General features: G+C 40.5%; 1 protein-coding gene across 1 annotated transcript in view; it reads left to right on the top strand.

The window, feature by feature from the left end:
* Nucleotides 1–20,651, top strand: part of DMTN (dematin actin binding protein) — a 335,689-nt gene that overhangs the window by 280,794 nt on the left and 34,244 nt on the right. The window contains exons 5-10 of the mRNA XM_085633833.1: nt 5,683–5,838; nt 8,006–8,050; nt 15,625–15,736; nt 18,070–18,126; nt 18,866–19,012; nt 20,404–20,516. Coding sequence (XP_085489959.1) covers nt 5,683–5,838; nt 8,006–8,050; nt 15,625–15,736; nt 18,070–18,126; nt 18,866–19,012; nt 20,404–20,516 — 630 coding nt within the window. The remainder of the gene's footprint in view (nt 1–5,682; nt 5,839–8,005; nt 8,051–15,624; nt 15,737–18,069; nt 18,127–18,865; nt 19,013–20,403; nt 20,517–20,651) is intronic.

The following is a 20,651-nucleotide window of genomic DNA, read 5'->3' as shown; positions in this document are numbered from 1 at the left end:
CACTATTTCTCTTGTAAGTATACAGTCTGTTGTTATTTTTATGCGTTATACATTAGGCTTTGTAGATTACTTTTTCTATGGGTACTATCCTCGTTTAAATAATTAGATGATCTACGAGTATGCTTAACGCGGTTTTCCGTGGCGATTTATTGTTGTTTTTAACTGATTTGTCTTGAAACATACGTGTAGCTAGTTTGACGTTATTTAGCGTTTCGTACAGGACTTGTGCAATTACTTCTCACATTGCCATGACTTTCGAATATAGACATGGGTAATATAAGAGTTCGCCTAATGCGCTTGCCTTTTTGATTTATATTGTAGACTGTGGAGTTTACTCATTTGACTTGACGAATACGTTGAATTACTGGCATTTCGGGAGTCTTTCCCATAAAGACTCAATTCATATATATCTTGGAGTTTCACGCAACTGGCGTTACGAGGTCACTTTTTGATACGTGGCTGTTTTTATTTGAAAGGTATGTTATGATGTTGGGATTTTGCTACATTGAACTTTCTTACCCCATAATTATTTTTCTTTGCTTCTATCTTATGTCTACATTTGGCACTTTATTAATTCTTTTACAGATAGATTGTACATTTTCCTGAACAGTCCTACTGACCCTTTATTGACCCTACCGGGTTGGAATTATCACCGGTAGTGGGGTAAGATTTCGCTTTTTTTATATGTCTCACTCCTTGTTTTCCATTGTTTAGTTAGTGTGAGACCTCTTGCTCATTTTTGCGGTTTTTATTGTTTCACCTTTCAGCTTCCATTGTTATTTCGGCATTAGCTACAGGTATGATTTGTGTGGTTTTTTACAGGTTACTCCTTTAACCTTGGGACTCAATTTTCGGAGTCGCTTCACATTTTTCGGGTGCAGGGTGAGTTTTATTTGCTTCTTCCTTTCTTCCTTTTTCTTTTTTGACTTCACACTGATTGGAGTTTTTTTCAGTATTCTTTGATATATTTTTTCTTAATACTACTTCAGCACCTTTCTGGAGTTGTGGTGTTTTCTTGCTGTTCATTTCCGCACTGATTTTTAATATTGTTATAAGTAACCATTACTGTACAGTGTCGCCTTGTTCTTGGCACTGGTCTAAGCACAACCCGTTTTGTATGTTTTTTTCCAGCCCTGAAGATTCGTGGTTTACTTTCCCCACGATGAAACACGTGTCGGCTGGTTATGGTCATTAAAAGGGGAATTTCTAATCCTTGACAAACATTTGCCTTGTTGTACTGCTTTGACATGTACTGACCAATGACTGCATAATTGTATGTGTGCACAGGATTGTTCTTTGGAATAAAAAACCTATCAACTCCACCAAGGACCCATACTCTTGGTTTAACAAAGAGTGCAGGGAAAAAAGATCGACTCTGGCGAAAGCTATTAAGAGAAGAACCAACTGCACATAAAATCTGACAGAAATTCCTATAAAGCAGCCCAGCGAGAGGCAACGGCAAATTGGAATGAAACACGATGAGAGCAACTGAAAGATGCATGTTCATCTCAGGATAATAATTTGTTTTGGAAACTAGTTACCTGGGGAAGTAGGACAGGTGCACGCTCACCCCCAAATCATATCACCAGTCAGATTTGGTATGACCATTTTAAAGGGCTCTATTTAGCAGCAGAAGATAGTATGGAAGGGAAACCAGCCAGGCTAAACTGCCACTTGTCAGAAGAGGAACACTTTACCATCTATAGCAGAAGCTGCTATAAACAAAATTGTCCCCTCAAAAGCGGCAGGCCCTGATGACCTGCCTGGTGACCTATTTTTGGCTGATCCCGGTCACTGGGCACGCTATATCTTATTACTAGCAAACGCTATAGCCGATGGAGCACCAGTCCCAACATCATGGAAGGCCGCTGAAGTAGTCCCCATATACAAAAAGGGAGCTAGGGACGACCACACGAATTACTGACCAATTAGTTTGATTGATGCTACAGTCATGGTCTGAAGATGAAGATATCCTTTCCCAGTTCCAGGACGGATTTAGATCAAAGACTGGGACAATGGATCAAGTGTTTAGATTCCTCCTTATTTATTGGAAGATTTTGCTGCTAGGCAAGGGCAGCCTCTATCTCGCATTCATCGACTTGAAGACTGCCTTTGACCTGGTTCCCAGATCCAGGTTGTGGGCTACGCTTGACGAAATGGGTATCCCCCTTTTGTTCTTAAATTACTGATATGGCTTCACGAGGGGAATTTCGCCCAGGTCAGGTGGGGGAACAGGGACAATTAACAGAGTGCATCCCCGTAAATAAAGGAGTCCGACAGGGCTGTGTTTTGGCCCCAACCCTGTTATCCCTATATGTGAATGGGGTAGTTGATTTCCTCCAGGAGGAACCGGCAGAGTCGCCGACCCTGGGGGGCATCAAGATACCAACTTTGTTGTTCGCAGACAACACCCTGCTTATATCCAAGACCCCAGCAGGGTTACAGCACCTCATCAATAGATTTCAACTTTCCTGCGACAACCGGGGATTGGCCATAAATGGCACTAAAAACCAAATTCATGGCCTTTAACTGCCACAGGTCATGTAGGAATGGCTCTTTGCTAGGTGGGGCTCCCCTCGAAAAAGTTGACACCTTTGACTATCTAGGTGTAACACTATCCGATAAAATGTCTTGGAGACCCCACCTAGCAAAGATGCTGATGGGACACAAACGAGTGGCTGGAGTAATAGGGAGAGAACACCGCCTTTCACACACTAGGCCTGTAGCTCCAGCCCTCCAAATTTATGACACAAAAGCAGTTAGTGCTGCCCTCTATGGAGCAGAAGTCTGGGGATTCGACAAATTAGATGAGCTCTGCAGGTCAGAACACAAATTCTTAAGAGACCTGGTCATGGCACCCAAATATGTCCCCCTTATCCCCTTACTGCTGGACATGGATAGGCGGTCAATAGGCGATGTAGCTAGGCTATGCCACCTACTTTTTTGGGCTCGCATTAGACGGATCCCTGACCTCTCTTCTTATGCAGATGACCTTACCGAAATCATCCATCTAGATACTGGCGGGAAAATAGGCTGGATTCGTGACATCAAAAGAACTCTGTCAGCCATAGGATTTCGTGGCTGCTGGGCTAGTCAGGAACCCCCGAGTAGAGAGGAACTTAAACGCCTATACTGGGAATGGGTGGACGAACGAGAGAACTGCAAACCCATTGTGGGCAAACTGACAACAGAATTCTACTCCCACAAACAGATTAGAAATTATGAGCCTTTCCTTGATTTAATCAAGGTACCAAGAGATAGAATGCTGTATATGCGCTTTAGGTATGGATCCCTCCCTGTTTGCGAAGTAACAGCAAAATGGTGCGCAAGCAATGGGAAAATTTTCCCAAGTTGCAAGGCCTCGAAAGAAAGCATTGCCCACTTAATGTTTGCTTGCCTGGCGTTTAAAACATCACGGGCCAAATGGCTGAAACCGCTTTGCCAGCAACTGGGTATACGGGACCATTACACAGCACTGCATATTCTTAGGTCCGACCCTAGGCCTTTCTTTGCATGCTGTGTAGCGAAATTTCTGAGACAAGCCTGGGTCATTAGGTGGAAAGCCATCTCAAGACAGACATAGTTTTACTGCATATAGGTCAGTGGGGATTTTAGGGCTACAACATCATTGTTGCTTGAATCATCATGCACAAGCACTTTGCTTTATACTTTTTTCAAATCCCCGCTGTTATGTCTAGGCAAACTTAATGCCTGTTTAGTACTGTAGCTACAAAGATGAAGTATTGACTGTTTTAATACTGGTTTTGAAGGCAATTATGTATTCACCTACCATTTTTATTTTGCTTTTGTGTTTTTAATTTTATAAATTTTAATACGACATATGTATTATAGTATAAAGGGCTCAACTGATAACCTGGTTGCACCAACATCCATGTAAACCAAATATGTCGTATATCTGTATTCTCCTTTTTAAACAATAGCAATGTATTTTACTTGTAGCTTTTATGACATTTCTGTTGAAATAAAGCTTAAATTGATTAAAAAATATTTACAACCATTAATTAAGCATATCAGACAACCTGACCCATCTTGAAGCTCAGAGTAAGGAGTCTAACCAGTTTAATACATCACCCAGATACATTTGCTCTTGTTTACTGATCGAGAAGCCAAAACTTTACGCTCTTCAAAAAGTAGCTGGTGCTGATGTAAAGTTGTTCCGATGAGCGTGGGCTTCCTGCAGTGTGTTTTTTGTAAGTCTCTTATCTCTCCTGCACACAAGGTGGAAAATCTTGTTGCTGCCACAATCTTATGTTTATAATTAGGACATTCCCTCTTTCTCAGAAGAGATCGAGCATGAGGCCTGTAGGAAACAAAACCAGTTTGTGACTTTTCAAAGTCTGTTTGGAACAGATGAATATTCTTTAGTGCATGTTTATGTAAAATATACACCTATGATTAAAACTAAAATCCCATATCACAAAGTGTGAACATCATTACAAATGTACATGTCAGTTACCATGAATACACTGGAAATTATTAATCACACTGTGAAGATGGAAATCGAAACTGAGGTTCAATGGATGCCCAATGTACCCAAATTTAATGACGCCATTTGGGGGGGGGGGGGTGCAAGTTGAGCCCTGCTGGTAATTTATTTCTCTTCTAGATCTACGTTGAAAATTCGTGTTTTTTCCTTTGGGTTAGGAATCGTAGGAAATGACATTGGTACAAATGCGTATTGCCTGGTAAATAAACAAAGTGTATGTGATAGGAATGTAATAGTAGTGTCATAATATATCAAGACAGCTATTTTTCTTTTTGTAAAATCGATTGAAAAGATTTAAACATCGAAATCATTAATCAGTCTTTTAAAAAGACATATGGGCTCATTTAGAGGCGGGTGTATATTGGATGTCAACCAAAAACAACCAGCAAATGTCTCATCCAACTAACTCTTCGGTTAGATGTGCATAATATTGTATATGCCCAAAGTCTTACCCTCACCACTTCTCCTATTGGAGACATCTTTACAGTGGACTAGGCACAGCAAAACCCTAAAATACATGGTGCTGGAAGGCTAACCCTATTTAGGACGGATCTTCTAAGGCTGATTTTCTTGTCCAAAGCCCTTGTCCATTGTATGGCAGACCAAGGCAGTAAAAACAATCAGTGTCCCCCGTGCACTGGAAAAAAAATCCCAACACATCATGGGCACTTACTTTTTCAGAAACAACCACCCCGCCACCCTAGGCACTTCTCTTTGTAAGGTAAAAAGAATGTGCAGCAGTCTGTCATGCCACTATAGCGTGCTAGACTAGTTGGCATGGAGTAATTTAATCAAAAGTGCTCCTGCCATTTCAGCGAAAGCACTGTTGGTGAAAAATCCCCACCCATACTCCGGGGATCCTATCACATGACAGGCGGGTTGCCAAGTTTTAAATTAGTCCCTTAGGAAAATGCTAAAAATCATACATTCTCTGTCCACATTTGCATTAAACAATCAAGTCAGGTATTGATAGTTTGATGTACATTCAACCATGTTGGAAAAGAAGTTTCGCTCAGAACAGTGCACTGAAAGCGGTTAAAATTTCCCGATGTTTTGCAATCACCACCAAAACATTGGAGCATGTGGCCAATCAGTGCATGTACCTTTGTCAGGCTGTTTTCAACTGTGCATGGTGCTATGTCTGTGTTGGTTAAACAAAGACTTCTCTCTTTCAGGCTAAAATGGACAATAAGGTTTTGGGGTATAAGGATCTGGCCGCTATTCCGAAGGACAAGGCAATCCTAGACATTGAGCGCCCTGATTTAATGATCTACGAGCCCCACTTCACATACTCTGTCCTGGAGCACACAGAGATGCCTCGGAGTCGAGAGGTAGGTCAACCTTCACCTGATCGGGATCAGAAAGATCAGCAGGTCTGTGGTGAGCCTCCGTAAATCATCATGGTGATACCACCGTATTAAATGAAGAGCTTGGCACCTTTCCCTGGAATGCACCCAATGAGATACACCAGTTAGGCCCCTCAACTACCATGACATGGTGTACAGAACTTGTAGATCTCTACTCCTGGATTTGTACATCACCCCTAACCAGAGCTACATCTTCAGCCAACTCTCCATCTTGGCAACATAGATGGCCGCTGACAAGGAAGTCAGTATCTAGTCACAATAGGAGCAGTTGTTGATATTAAAGTGAATTTATAGACATTATTGCACATGCATCGTATGTGTAAACTCATAGTAAAAGTTTGTAGGTCTTTTGCGAAAAGTAATGAGCCCAGCGTAAATCTGATGTACACACATTACAAGTGGGCAAGCATATTAAAAATACCTTTTACAGAATATATATACACTACCATGCCTGATTGGTCCAGAGAAGAAAAGAAAGAAAATGATGACCCTGAAAGATGCTTTGGCACAGCAGGCAGTGTGATGGTAGCTAAACTCATTATGTTTCAGGGGCAATGTCCTCGCCCAGGTCACAGAAGCAGATTGCTCTCCATGACTGCCCTCTCGAGATTGGTTGTATTATTTGCTGGTTGCCTTCCTGTATCTAGGAGAAGTTGTGAGGATATGCTCCGCAGGATTTGTAAGAAGACAATAAAAGGGATGAATTCTCATTTTTCCAGGATCTTTTTGTACAATCTTTGCAGTTTTAGGATTCTGTGTAGAAAGGGGATACACATATGCACAAAGGTATGGTAGCATGAGAAAACATTTAAACAAAAATATTGATTATAGAAAATGATATCGACATTAAACAGAGGATACCAAGCAGCTTAAAATGCACAATAAATGCCTTGCTTAAATATTTTCCCACAAACATTTTCAACTCCACCTAATCCTACAATCAAACACTTGGTCCTAAATATTGTAGGACTGAAGTAAGGACAGTATATTTATTAACCCAGGCCTAAAAAATGTAGGAAATAAGTTTCCAATTTTTGACAGTATTTGTTGAGGAATATGTGTGTTTTGTTAAATATGTTTTTGCAATTTATATTCAACATGGAACCCAATGTGCAGGGTGAGATAGTCTGAGGGCTCCGTTTACTTCTTACTAGAATTTACCATTTGTTGATGGAGTTTGTCATTGACTTATCCTGGTAAGAACCAAGATAATGCATTATTATATCTATTCTATGTGTTGCAAGGTGGGCTGTACATCTTGGGATCACTCTTGGGGTTCCAACAACGGAATAAATTTTCTAAATGGTCAATACATAGAACGAGGAGGATGGGAATTCGACTTTGGGATTTAAATGGGGAACATGATACATTTGAGCTACCGTTGAGTGAGGAAGGAGCATGGGATCTCAACTTTAGGAACTTTTTAGAGATTCTTAGAATAATCAAACAAAACCACTGAACCCATTATTGCAAATCTTTTCTTTGTTTATTGTCAAACACTAGCATATGGCGTCTTGCAGGACTTGAAACAAGGTGTGATCAGCTGTCCTGGAACGTTAATGACAAATCTGCTGCTCACCCTACCAGCTACATTAGAAACTGGGTCTGAGTTTATCAAGATGAGAAAACCTCTTGGTACCCACATCACTAGGTCTTTTTGGTTACTCCCTTAAATCAGCTTAAGCAAGCAGCTTTCGATGCTTCACCTCACTTGCTGCTATCCCACCATCACTGAGTGTGTGTACTACTACATATAAGGACTATGAATACCCTGATTCAAGAATATCATGGGCAAAAAATTGAAGAGCATAATATTGAAAGGTAAGGGCATATAGAGGAGGTTTAGATTTACTAATATAACTTCACCTCTTTTTGTACCTTGAAGGTATATGTAGTGTCAAGTTACATATATGTGGAGTTAGGTATAGAAAATCTATACTTAACTTTTGATATTTTGGATTCAGTGTTTTTGTCCTCGATATTTTGATACCTCGATATGCTAGCTTCGATATTTAGGAAGTATACTTTATCGAGAGGTTCACTGGGATAGCACATACATACGCACTGTTTTATGCATCTCTAACAATGTGGCCCTTACACTAAACATCTCTTTCTTTCTTGTAACCACCAGCGATCCCTCTCACCAAAGTCCATGTCTCCACCCCCGTCCCCAGAGGTAAGTGTCAGATGATATTAAGTAACTATCCCAACACTAAAAGGCATTCAGAGCAACTGTTTAGACATTTTAGACATCTATCTGTTGAGCAGTCCATTGTACCAGTGGGTGCTGCCTCAAGCAGTTGGTGTGTAGAGGCAGCAGTGATGCAATGGAGGCGGGAGTGGACCATATCAGAATATGTTTCTAAACATGCATAACATAGATTTTTTTGCGATGGTGAGTTTTGGGGTTAGATTTTACCACTTAGTTTGCATACTTTCAAATTCAAGGATGCATCTGTGAGCATTCTCAACTGCATAATGGTGCTACGTGTTTGTTTCACCTCTGTACCCCAGGGCCTGTGCCTGTGCCCTTTTTAGGCCTATGTGACTTTAAATGGACACATTACAAAGTTTACATTCATTCCCCACAGTTACTAGCCAGTATCTTTCCCTCTGTAGATTTTTAAAATGTATTTACCTTTGACTACGCAGTACTAGGTGTTGTTCCTGTGCACCAAAATGTCTACTTTTCTTTAAAAAATGTCTTCTCCTCTTCATACAAAACCAAACAAGCATTTGCAATGCAACAGGCCTCGCATTAGTTAGAGTTGGAGTTTTTGGCATTGTTATACAATTTTGCTGAATGTGTTTGTTTGTTGTGTACTGAATGTATTTTCCATGAGTGCTGTTTTTTTTTTTAATACAACAACGCTGTGAGAGTTGTATTGTAAAACACGGCACCACCGATGTAAAATATAATTGTAAAAACGCGCCATAAGTGCTGTATTATATAAAATCGCACTACTGTTTCCCCAAAAAATGCACTCAGTGCAACAATGCCATGAGTGCTGTATTTCATGATTGCAACAACGCACTGAGTGCCATATTTTTAAAAATCGCATCACCGAGGTAAAACTTAATTGCAAAAACGCGCCATAAGTGGTCTATTATAAAACATCGGTTATAAAACATTGCACCACTGTTTATCCCAAAAATGCAGCATTGTTGCTATTGCACTAAAGTAAAGTGTTCAGCCTGTCGCATATTAAGGAACGAAAGGGACAATTCCACCCAAGATACACTTCTGGAGACTCTATAATATGCTGTTCCTAACTGTGTCTCTAGACGCCCCTCCCCCCCTTTCCACACCAACATGTGAAGCGTTGCATTACTGTGGCGTATTACAAAAAACATTACGGCACAGTAACCTTATTAGTAATAGTACCGTGCAAACTTATTATAAGTACAACATGACAGGAGAAAATGTCCCTAAAGCACAAGAATGTGGCGTAATGCCCAGAGCTGCAAGCGGAAAGCTAGAAACCCAGGTACAAGTTAGGACCTTAGCTCACTATACTGTGATTGTGGGCAAATTAGTTAATGTCCCCGCAGCTCCCAAAAGGCAATGTGTTCTTGTCAAGGCAACTAGTTCTCTTGTAAAGTTTGCCACTGTTTTTTGGGGGGAGTTCGTGATATATGAAAGTGTAAAACAAAACAAAACAAAAAAAACAGCAAGCCAGCACACCTCTGGGCAAGATGTCACTCCCCTAGCTGATACAGCACACGCACAGTTATAAGGGCTCTGTACACCTTAGTACTACCCGTGAGGTGAAATGTTCCCACTACACATATAGCGCTGCCAGCGGACAGTATTCAAACACAGACCCAGTTAGTATACGGTCCTTAAACACTTATACAGCTTTGGGGTGTATAAAAAGAGGGAGCTTGTGGGACAAATAGGGTTATCGAAGAGGCTTTTAATTGGCTGTTCAAGTCCTCTCACAGCACACTGGCAGAGACTCCATTGAAAGGGAGACACGTCTGGTAGGATGGAGAATGGCTGCTCCAAGGAGAAAGAAATGAAACTGGTATATGGGCAGTGAGGGGCAAACGAATCAAGAAGCTAAAAATGATGCCTTTCAGTCACATCATGACCAGCAGTTGTCGTGAACATAAAGAGAAACCCCTGACCGGAAACAGGTATTGGATAATACAGAGCCAGCTCTAGCCACATGTAACAAGCAAAGATCCGGCAGAGGCACCGGGGGAACTGGGGGAACCCAGGGACTGATGAGGGACTGAGAGGTTACTGCCGGGGTTTGATCAGTTGTCCCAAACTTCTTGAGGTAGCGAGCATGGCTACTAACCTGGTAAGATGCTGGAAGCCTGGATGGCGATGACCTCACAAACTGGGAAAGATATTAACGAGACTGACTCACCGCCCCTAGGAACTAATCATAAGCACTGACGTCAGCTAGCTCCTAACCCGCAGAGCATAGAAAGCTTTCCAGTGGCGCTGTTCAAAGCATGCGAGTCCGCAAGTGGTGCGCGTGTGACAAGGCAGCGAGATCCCTGCGAGGAGCGTGTGCCATCACAAAGCAGCGTCCCGCGAGAGACGCCGTATGCGTGCACATTTCCTGTCCTGATACGCCGAAAGAAGAGACGCCATGCGCGTGCACATCATCTGTCCGTGCGCGCACACGGTTTGTCTCGCTTTGAGGGCAAAACCGACAACAATAGTCTCGCCAAGGCAAAAGTAGTGCATGCGCTGCGTTCGCTAGGCGAGACCTAAAAAGGGCACTCCAAATATGCTCTGCCTTCTTGCCAAATTTGGTGTCAGTTCATCTGACATATTTTGTTGTACATTTGTCAAATCATGCCTGTGAAAAATAACTTTTGGGGACCTTACTGTAACCCTCCCAACCAATCTGCCCAAAGTCTTACAAGACCGAACATAGGTAACAATTCTAACCATCTTGCTGTCCTGAAAAAGCTAATGCACTCCGATTGTCTGTAATAGTCCCTGTAAAAGACACGTGTCTTGCTGTAATATCAGCAATCTTGCCCTTGAACCTTTACAAACACAGCAGTCAGTCAAAGCCTTGATCTCAGGATAACCAACTTACTCAAGACTTAATATTAGTCTTGAGAGAACTTCTTGTTCCTATATATCACCTTTCTGGTACTTGAGTGTCTTTCTACATGGGCAATCTATTACTTGATGAATGTACGCCCCAAGCATAAAATTGCTACCTTCTGCAATTGTTAAAATTTCATGCAGCTCTTCCGAATGTCAATTTAAAAGTTAGAAAACAACAGAAAGGAAAAAGATTGAAAGAGGTTTGAACTTCATGACAATTATGCCAGTGCCCCAAGATCCCTCAGCAGTCTAATAATGTTTTTCCTGATTGCCCATGGTACATCTTAGCCCTTAAATGCTACCTGGAAAGTTCAATAGATGATACCATCCCGAGGGCAGGTCTTTGTCCTCATGGTGGTACGAAAAAGACAAGCAACTACGGAATGCGTCAGCATGTCCTTTTTTTTGGCCTGATCTTTTATAGAAAATACATATGACATCAGGATGGATTTCCTGCATTGGCAGGACAAGACTGGTCCATTGTATATAGATTCCATTTTCCTAATAAAAAATAATGTTTTGCTTTATTAATAATATTTGTTTCATTTGAAGGATGTACAATAATGATTACAAAAAAGGTATGTTTGTGTATTTAATTGATTAAAGTTATGTGTAAATTCGTCAAGATGGTCAAAGGTTTTAGGGGCCGTCTCAAACAAAGCCACTGAATACAAAATACCACGTTCGTCTTTTGGACAGGCTAACCCATAAACTGTTGAACAGAACTCAACTAAATTTCACAAGTACACAGAAGCCCCTTTCCTCTCTGTGTTCGTGTAAAAGTGGAGTAATTCTGAGTAATATTTTTCCAGTATTTCTACATCTGAAATGAATGGATTTTTGAACTGGAGTGTTCACAAAGTCCGCACCATCTGATGATCTCAATATTAAAGAAATGGGTGTGGAAATTGAGTGGCAATTCAGAAATGAACATTTTTAACCTAACTGATATTTTATTATAGCTAATGATGGCCACAGACCAAATTGTTGTGGAATGCAACGTGCCTTGGGAGCCTAGATTGTGTTGTCATATGCACACGAAATACTGTCTTAGGGCCTTGTTGAGAGTTTAGAGGACATGTTGCTCCATCACAAACATGGTGGATATCCCGTCTGCCTTATTGCAGGTGCATTATATCCTTTGGTACTTGTAACAACGTGGAAGGAATATTTCTCATGTTTGTGATGGAATAACTTATCCTCCAAACTCTAAACTTAGTCCTTGGTCTTTAAAACTGTCCCAGTACCTGCAAAAAACTGTTAACACATATCCCATTAATTCCATTATATACCTGAGATGTGACATAATTTTAAACATTGTAATTGCATAATTAAAATGTCCTATCAATGATAAGAATGATTATAATTATGTATGTATAATGTTGTAAAAATGAAGCATTTTCACTATATATATTAATTGTGACAGCATACATTAACTGTCACACCAATGGTGTGTAGCTTTTGTTATTGATAGAAAAGTGCAGTGAAAATGCACAGTATTGAGCAAAAGCACAGAAGCCTTCCTTTTCTATATAAAATTGCAACAAGGACAACTATTAATGATTAGGGGTGCTACAGCTTTACATCTCCACATAATGTCCTATATAATGAAACAACAGTGTTTTCTGTATGATATTATTGGTGATATCATTTGTGATATCAATCGTGAAGTCTTTGAGGTTACACTTTGTGAGGTCATGTATACTGTCACAAGTGAGGTCATGAGCAATGGGATGTATGACGTTACAACGCACACTTTTACAACGCATGCACTTACAACGCATTTTTTACAACGCATAATCCATTACAACGCATGACATTACAACGCATGACACTACAACGCATTTTTAAAAAATACCTTTACAACGCATTACCATTACAACGCATACTACCTTTACAACGCATACCATTACAACGCATAATATTAAATTACATTTAAGGTAAGTATTAGATAGTATAGGGGTAAAAATTACTATTCTAACTCCAGGGGGTGCAACAGTAAGGTAAGTGTTGGATAGTATAGGGGTAAAAATTACTATTCTAACTCCAGGGGGTGCAACAGTAGGGTAAGTGTTGGATAGTGTAGGGGTAAAAATTACTATTCTAACTCCAGGGGGTGCAACAGTAGGGTAAGTGTTGGATAGTGTAGGGGTAAAAATTACTATTCTAACTCCAGGGGGTGCAACAGTAGGGTAAGTGTTGGATAGTATAGGGGTAAAAATTACTATTCTAACTCCAGGGGGTGCAACAGTAGGGTAAGTGTTGGATAGTATAGGGGTAAAAATTACTATTCTAACTCCAGGGGGTGCATCAGTAGGGTAAGTGTTGGATAGTACAGGGGTAAAAATTACTATTCTAACTCCAGGGGGTGCAACAGTAGGGTAAGTGTTGGATAGTATAGGGGTAAAAATTACTATTCTAACTCCAGGGGGTGCATCAGTAGGGTAAGTGTTGGATAGTATAGGGGTAAAAATTACTATTCTAACTCCAGGGGGTGCATCAGTAGGGTAAGTGTTGGATAGTATAGGGGTAAAAATTACTATTCTAACTCCAGGGGGTGCATCAGTAGGGTAAGTGTTGGATAGTATAGGGGTAAAAATTACTATTCTAACTCCAGGGGGTGCATCAGTAGGGTAAGTGTTGGATAGTATAGGGGTAAAAATTACTATTCTAACTCCAGGGGGTGCAACAGTAGGGTAAGTGTTGGATAGTGTAGGGGTAAAAATTACTATTCTAACTCCAGGGGGTGCATCAGTAGGGTAAGTGTTGGATAGTATAGTGTAATATTATGCGTTGTAATGGTATGCGTTGTAATGGTAGTATGCGTTGTAATGGAATGCGTTGTAAAGGTAGTTTTTAAAAATGCGTTGTAGTGTCATGCGTTGTAATGTCATGCGTTGTAATGGATTATGCGTTGTAAAAAATGCGTTGTAATGGTAGTGCGTTGTAAAAGTTGCGTTGTAAAGGTTGTTCCCCGAGCAATGTATTGAGGAAGTTATGGTTCTGTAGCTCACAAAAACTGGCCTTTTGCAATACTCAGTGGAGATGCTCTCTGATTGGGAAGGATCAGGTAGGTTTTAATTAGCAGCTTTGGGTGCTGCAGATGTTATTTGAGGGGAAAAAACAAGTTCTGATGAAACCCTTCCCAGGATAAGCTTTGTGTGTGTGAAAGGAAGTAGAGCGAGGAACCAAATAGGTGCCTGAGGCTGCTGTGCTGGAAGGGAGATGGTGTTTGTTATAAAAAAATGGATTTATGTCTGATGATTAGCATAAGGTAATAGAGATAGAAGCCAGAAAGTGTCAACAGATCATCCATGATAAAACAGCCATAATCCGTGACTAGAATGGCTGCATGAATCTATGGGGTGGGCAGAGTGAAAATATAGGAAGTGTTATGTTCTAGCTATTCAGGACTTTCTTAAGAATAGGCTTAGACTTTGATACCCACTCAATTGCCTGCGACCATTTCTCTGTCTTTGTTGTGCGTACAGGTAGATCAGATTTTCATAGTTCAAGAAGATCTCAGTCTTGGTAATCTTAAGGATTAAGAAGTCAGTAGCAATTCAGAAGTGAATGGCAGAGAAGTAACCATATAAGGTCAGAGCACATCCATGTTGTATCAGATTTGTGTTTCTTTGGCACAGGGGAGTAGATAAAACTAAACAATTAGATAATGAAGGCAACTGAAGTTGATTATAGAGTGAAGAGAGGGAGGCAAAGATAGAACATTACAGGAACTCACTGTTGATGAAAGTGAGTTAGGAGTCGGTAGAGTAACAGTACACAAAATAGAATGGGCCTGCAAGGTGGAAACACAACAGGAGCGAGCAGAGCCTTTGATGTCTAAACATATTCTGTGTACTAGGAGTGTATCCTGGTTATCAGTATCAAATGGTCAGAGAGATAATTGAGGAAGATAGCATTGTTTTGTTACTGCTGGCCTCACTTAATAGGCAGGTTCCTTGTGGTTGATGGTATTTTCTGATATTCATTGCAGTAGTGCTTTCGACTGACCATTCAAAAAGGGCTGGCTTATATTAGTTGATTTATCGCTTTGTCTCGTCTGTAATGTTTAGCTATTTCATGTTGGTCTTCCTCATTGGCCAGTTCCCAATAGCTATTTTTCTGTAGTTGGTTTATTCCATTGGACATTATGTTATGGTTGTGTGGTATTCCTTGGTTGATCTAACTTAGTGGCTGGCCCCCAAAGTGTTATGCTGCTACTTGACTGTCTATGAAGGGATTGTTGATTTCATCAGTTGGTCTCAAATGGTTGACATTCATTGGCTAAGCCATACAAAATTGGTACTGGTTGGTTTCTGCATTAGGTTTATATTTATTTGTTATCTTCCTCAATGGTTTAGTGCTGGTTGATCAATCTCACTGGTTATTCACAAAGGTTGTCTTTGATGGTTGATCTTTATCATTGGCTGATCACAAATGGTTGCCTTTCAAGAAATAAAGCAACTACTTAACTGGACTTGATTGATTTTTATCAGATTGAGCTATCTCATTTCTGCTCACAGTGTCTAGCTTTCATAGGTGGACCTATCAGACTGACTCTTTCCTACACTCTAGATTTTCCTGGTTGGGCCATTTCATTGATCAATGTCTAATGATTATTGCTGAGTTGAAGACTGAGACTGACTGTTGCACTGTTTCCTTTGCAGGTTATCCAAGAATGGATGGATCACAGAATGCCCAGTCAACTATCGTCAACTCTGCCCAGCCAACGGAGTAGCAGTTCCTTGCGGAGTGGACTTCACCACTTCCACAGGCCAGGTACAGTACTCTGTCCTACATCTCCAACAAGCACTAAAGGCGTCCACAATACTGTCTACTTGCATTACTCACTGACCTTTTCAATTTTTATGGCTACTATAGGACACATTTCTGCTCAGAGTGTGTCCCTTCTGTTTTTTTTTTTTTGCTGTTGTTTTGCTGTTGAATTTCACTGTTTTTAATATGCTCTTTCTTTAAAGTGTGGACTTTTTTTTAAAATCCGCACAAATTTCATTGCGGCGTGAGCTTGGACAACTGTGTGCTGCTGATGCCGGTTTTTGGAATGATGTCACGTTCTGATGTTTTGTTTCAGAAATTAGGTCATAATCTGATATCATGTCCCTGGACTAATGTCAGCCTGATGTCATGTTCCCAGAGGGATATTGATATTGTGGTCTGACATCCAGTCAGCTGGTGAAGCTCAGTAGCCTGCTGTTTGGTTCATGGACTGATGGCCACGTGAAACCAGTACCTGTGGTGATATCACCGTCAGATGAATGTATGACGTTACAACGCATACATTTACGATGCATGCCTTTACAACGCAGTTTTTACATCGCAACATCCTTTACAACGCATACATTTACATCGCATACCACTACAACAAATTTTTTTAAACTACATTTACAAGGCATTCCATTACATCGCATTATACCTTTACAACGCATACCATTACATTGCATTTAAGGTAAGTGTTGGATAGTGTAGGGGTAAAAAGTACTATTCTAACTCCAGGGGGTGCAACAGTAGGGTAAGTGTTGGTTAGTATAGGGGTAAAAAGTACTATTCTAACTCCAGGGGGTGCAACAGTTGGGTAAATGTTGGTTAGGGAAGGGGTAAAAATTACTATTCCAACTCCAGGGTATGCAACAGTAGGGTAAGTGTTGGATAGTGTAGGGGTACTATGCGTTGTAATGGTATGTGTTGTAATGACATGCGATGTAATGCCTGCGTTGTAGTGACATGCGATGTAGTGTCATGCGTTGTAGTGACATGCAATGTAATGGATGTGTTGTAGTGACATGCATTGTAAAGGATGTTGCGATGTAATGACTGCGTTGTAAATGTAGTGCGATGTAATGACTGAGTTGTAAAGGTTGTTTCCCCTGTCTGATATCAGGTTCCTGTTGTAATATCACGTCTGATGTCAGGTTCCTGTATTGATATCACTGTCTGATGTCAGGCTCCTGTAGTGATATCATGGTCCTGATATCAGGTTCCTGTAGTGATTTCACTGTCTGATAGAAGGTTCCTGGAGTGATCACAAATCTTTAAAATCTCTCAAGAATGTTCCTGCTGTCGCACCCTTGTCCCATGTCAGGTATCTATAAAGACATCATATGATGTCAGTTGAACAGCAATGTCTAGTTCCTGCTGTTGTCCACTTTGGGACGTAAGGTACTGAAGTGATATCACACTCTGACTTTGGTTCTCTGCGTCAAAATCAGAATCTGATATCAGGTTCCTACAGTGAATCTGTGGCTTGGTATACTATCCCTGGAGCAATCTAACAATCTCAGGTCAAGTTCATCAAATGATTTCCAAATGGAATGGCAAGGTTGGTGGAACATTGTATATATATTGCTTCCTACACCGATATTAAACTCTAATGTCGGGTTTGAGCATGATGTCATAGTTTGATGTCAACTTACCTGCAATTGGGTCACACTCCTGCAATGATATCGGGGTGTGATGTTGGGCTACTACACTGAAGTGAAAGATTGCACTTTACATTCTTGTTCCGTGTAGATTTATACTCTTTATTTGTATTCATATGTTATATTGAGTTTTTCTCACCACTGTAATATTTTATTGTCCCTTGTATTTACATTTTTTATAATTCATTGGTACATTTGCTCAGCTTTCCTAAACATTCTTCACTGCATATATTTTTCTTTTTCACTACACCTTTTCTTTTTCACTTAACATATTTTCATTCTTTCAATATGTTGCTTTTTTCCCACTTGTACATAATTTTTCTTCTTGCATTCCTTCAAATGTTTCTCCTTCCCATTTTTTCATCTCAGTTGGGTTTTTTAATATATTATTCACTTGCATATTTTTAATCACTCTTGAAATATGCAAGTGAGTGATGTATGAAATACGGGGAACCAGGTTCGAGTCTTGGCGCCGACTCAACATCCTGTGTGATGCTGGACAGACCACTTAATGTCCCTGTGCCTTAAAAAAAAGTGTCCGTTACCTCGAGGTCGAGTTCTGCTATATAAAACTGCATATATAATATATATATATATATATATATATATATATATTAGTTAATCATTAGTATATGTTTTTTATTCTCCTTCACTTACCTCGCTTGACTCTTTCAGAGTTGGCAAAGACAGAGTTAAACATGTACAAGAAACCTCCGATCTACAAACAGAAAGGTAAGCACATTCTTAGTGCCTCCTAGAGGTGACTCTATTTTGCATTTTTCTGTAGTTTGATAAGCGTGTAGGTGTCTTTTGTTTTTCTTTCTTGGTAAATAGCGTGTAATTATGGCAGGGCTTTAGTGATTATATCTCATTTTCTTTTCTGGGGATTGTAGAATGCCTCTTGTTACCACTTCTCTTTCTAGGAGAGAGTATGTTGTGTCCCGTTCCTTCTTTTCTGGGGACATGAGCGTGACTCTGGCATACCATCCCTTTGGGACTGGTTAAAAATATGTATTTTCTTTCTTGATGGACAACGAGAATTGTGTGTTCCATCTTTCCTGGAAAGTGTTGAGTGTTTTTTGAACCCTGTTCCTTGAGGATTGCTGAGTGTCTTGTAGTGTTTTCTGGCCATCAGGGAGCTTTTTCCTTTTATCCTAGGTAATGTCGAGTGTCTTTTTATCTCTTTTGAGCACTGGTAGGTGCTTGCGGGATTACACACACTGAGCTTTGGGCTCTAGGTAATAGAGACGAAGGTTCTCCTTTTCTAGTCGTGATGCAGAAAACAGAAAAGCAGTAATCATTATTCAAATGTTTTCAGTACACTGTTATTATATTATATTGTGAACCTGCTGTGTGTTATTCCTCTTTTTCCTACTTGAGAAAGTTTACTTTTAAAACTTTAAATAAAGAAAAGCAGTATGTATTTTTCTTTGAAGGGTCAACTGAGAATGTATCTCCTCTTTTTCCAAAGATGCAGGTGGAATGCTGCAAAACAAACACATCGAAGACCTGATCATTGAGTCTTCAAAGTTTCCAGCAGCCCAGCCTCCTGACCCGAACCAGCCGGCCAAAATCGAGACTGACTATTGGCCGTGTCCGCCCTCTCTGGCTGTTGTAGGTAGGATGCATTCTCATGGTTTCTTCAGGGAAAGGATGATAAGGCAGCTGGGAAGAAACAGGACAAGCATGTACTTTGGTGGTTCCAACAGACGAGCAGATATGGGTGAAGATCACAGATTAGGGAAAATCTTAGTGACACCATCCTTTCGATGATGTGTATCCACCATTCGGCCTGGGTGATTTTATGTTTTTTGTTTTGTTGAACATGGAAACAAAACAGCCATGGTCTTCAGAATTTCCCTTTCGCATTCTACAAAACAAGGGAATGAGGGCCACATGTATTAAGCATTTTTGTGGTAGGAAACGGCCAATCAGTCCGATTCTGACCTCAAAAATGCTTTTACAAATGTATAAAACACAAATTGCAATTTAGCAATTTCTGTTTGCGATTCACTATTTGGAAGGGGTGTGTTTAGGGCATCCCTTTCAAATAACAAATCTCAATGGGATGTATGAATATTTTGCAACCATATTAACATCGCAAAACATTCATATTTAACTGACTCCTTGAAGGTAACCCATTCGCAAATGGGAAGGAGTCCCCATTGAGAATGGAAAATATATTTTTTAAGAGCAGGCAGTGGTCCCACAGACCACTGCCTATTCTTAAAAAATGAAACTGCAATTTTCATTTTTTCTTTTTAAATGCATCCCGTTTTCATTTAAAAACAAAAAGACTGCTTTATTTAAAAGCAATCACAGACATGGTGGTCTGCTGAGCTCAGCAGGCCACCATCCCTGTGATGGCGTAGATTCCTAATGGCTCGCAAATTGCGACCTACCTCATTCATATGCATGAGGTAGGTCTATTTGTGACCCATTAAGAATAGCTAATGAAACTGAAAAGAGTTTCATACATTAAGATTAGCGATTACCTAATTGTGACTTGGAGAAAAATCGCAATTAGGTAATCGCTACTTGTAATAATGATACATGTGACCCTCAATGTGCTAAAGATATGCCACAGAACATGAAATCTGGCATTTCACTGTGTCTCGGGAAACACCACAATACAATGAAACGTTCAGGAAACTTTGCTAAATTGGCAAAGCTTTGTATGTGTATTTCGTGTTTCAGCTGGATGTCTGGCCCATGGACTCTAAAAGTGCCTCTTCCTAAGCAGCTTTGCATGTAGCCTCGTGTAGAGAGACCTAGCTAGCCCTTGCCTCCAGACTGCGTGGTACATGAGGTTCCATTTCTTATTTGCTTCTTGTCAAACCATGTGTCCTCAGGCTTCTCGACTGCCCTTGCCCACTCCCTTTGACGTCATATAGCCATTTTGATATATTAAAAAAAATACTGATGTGATCCGCCCCTTCTTTATGAGCCTGTTGTCAGCGCGAGGCTTAGAGAATATTATTGAGTTGTAACCCAACCTTTCCTTTCTAGAGACAGAGTGGAGGAAACACCGACTGGCCAATAAGAAAGGAGAGGAGGAGGAAGAAGATGGCGCTGAGGAGATCGAAGAGCTTGTGGATCTCCAGAGGATGCAGCTCAGTAAAGTAAGAGCTCACTCTGCTTGCAACTGTGTCACAGACCTGGATCGCACCACTGCATGAGCAGGGGAGTCTTTGTGTGCTTGACAGGCTATACTATTCTTTTTACTTAGACAGTGGATTTACCGCCAGCCACCGTTC

This window comes from Triturus cristatus, chromosome 11, assembly GCF_964204655.1.
Source record: "Triturus cristatus chromosome 11, aTriCri1.1, whole genome shotgun sequence".
Lineage (NCBI taxonomy): Eukaryota > Metazoa > Chordata > Amphibia > Caudata > Salamandridae > Triturus > Triturus cristatus.
Note: the sequence above shows the minus strand (reverse complement) of the source record. Positions and strands in the feature narration are given on the sequence as shown.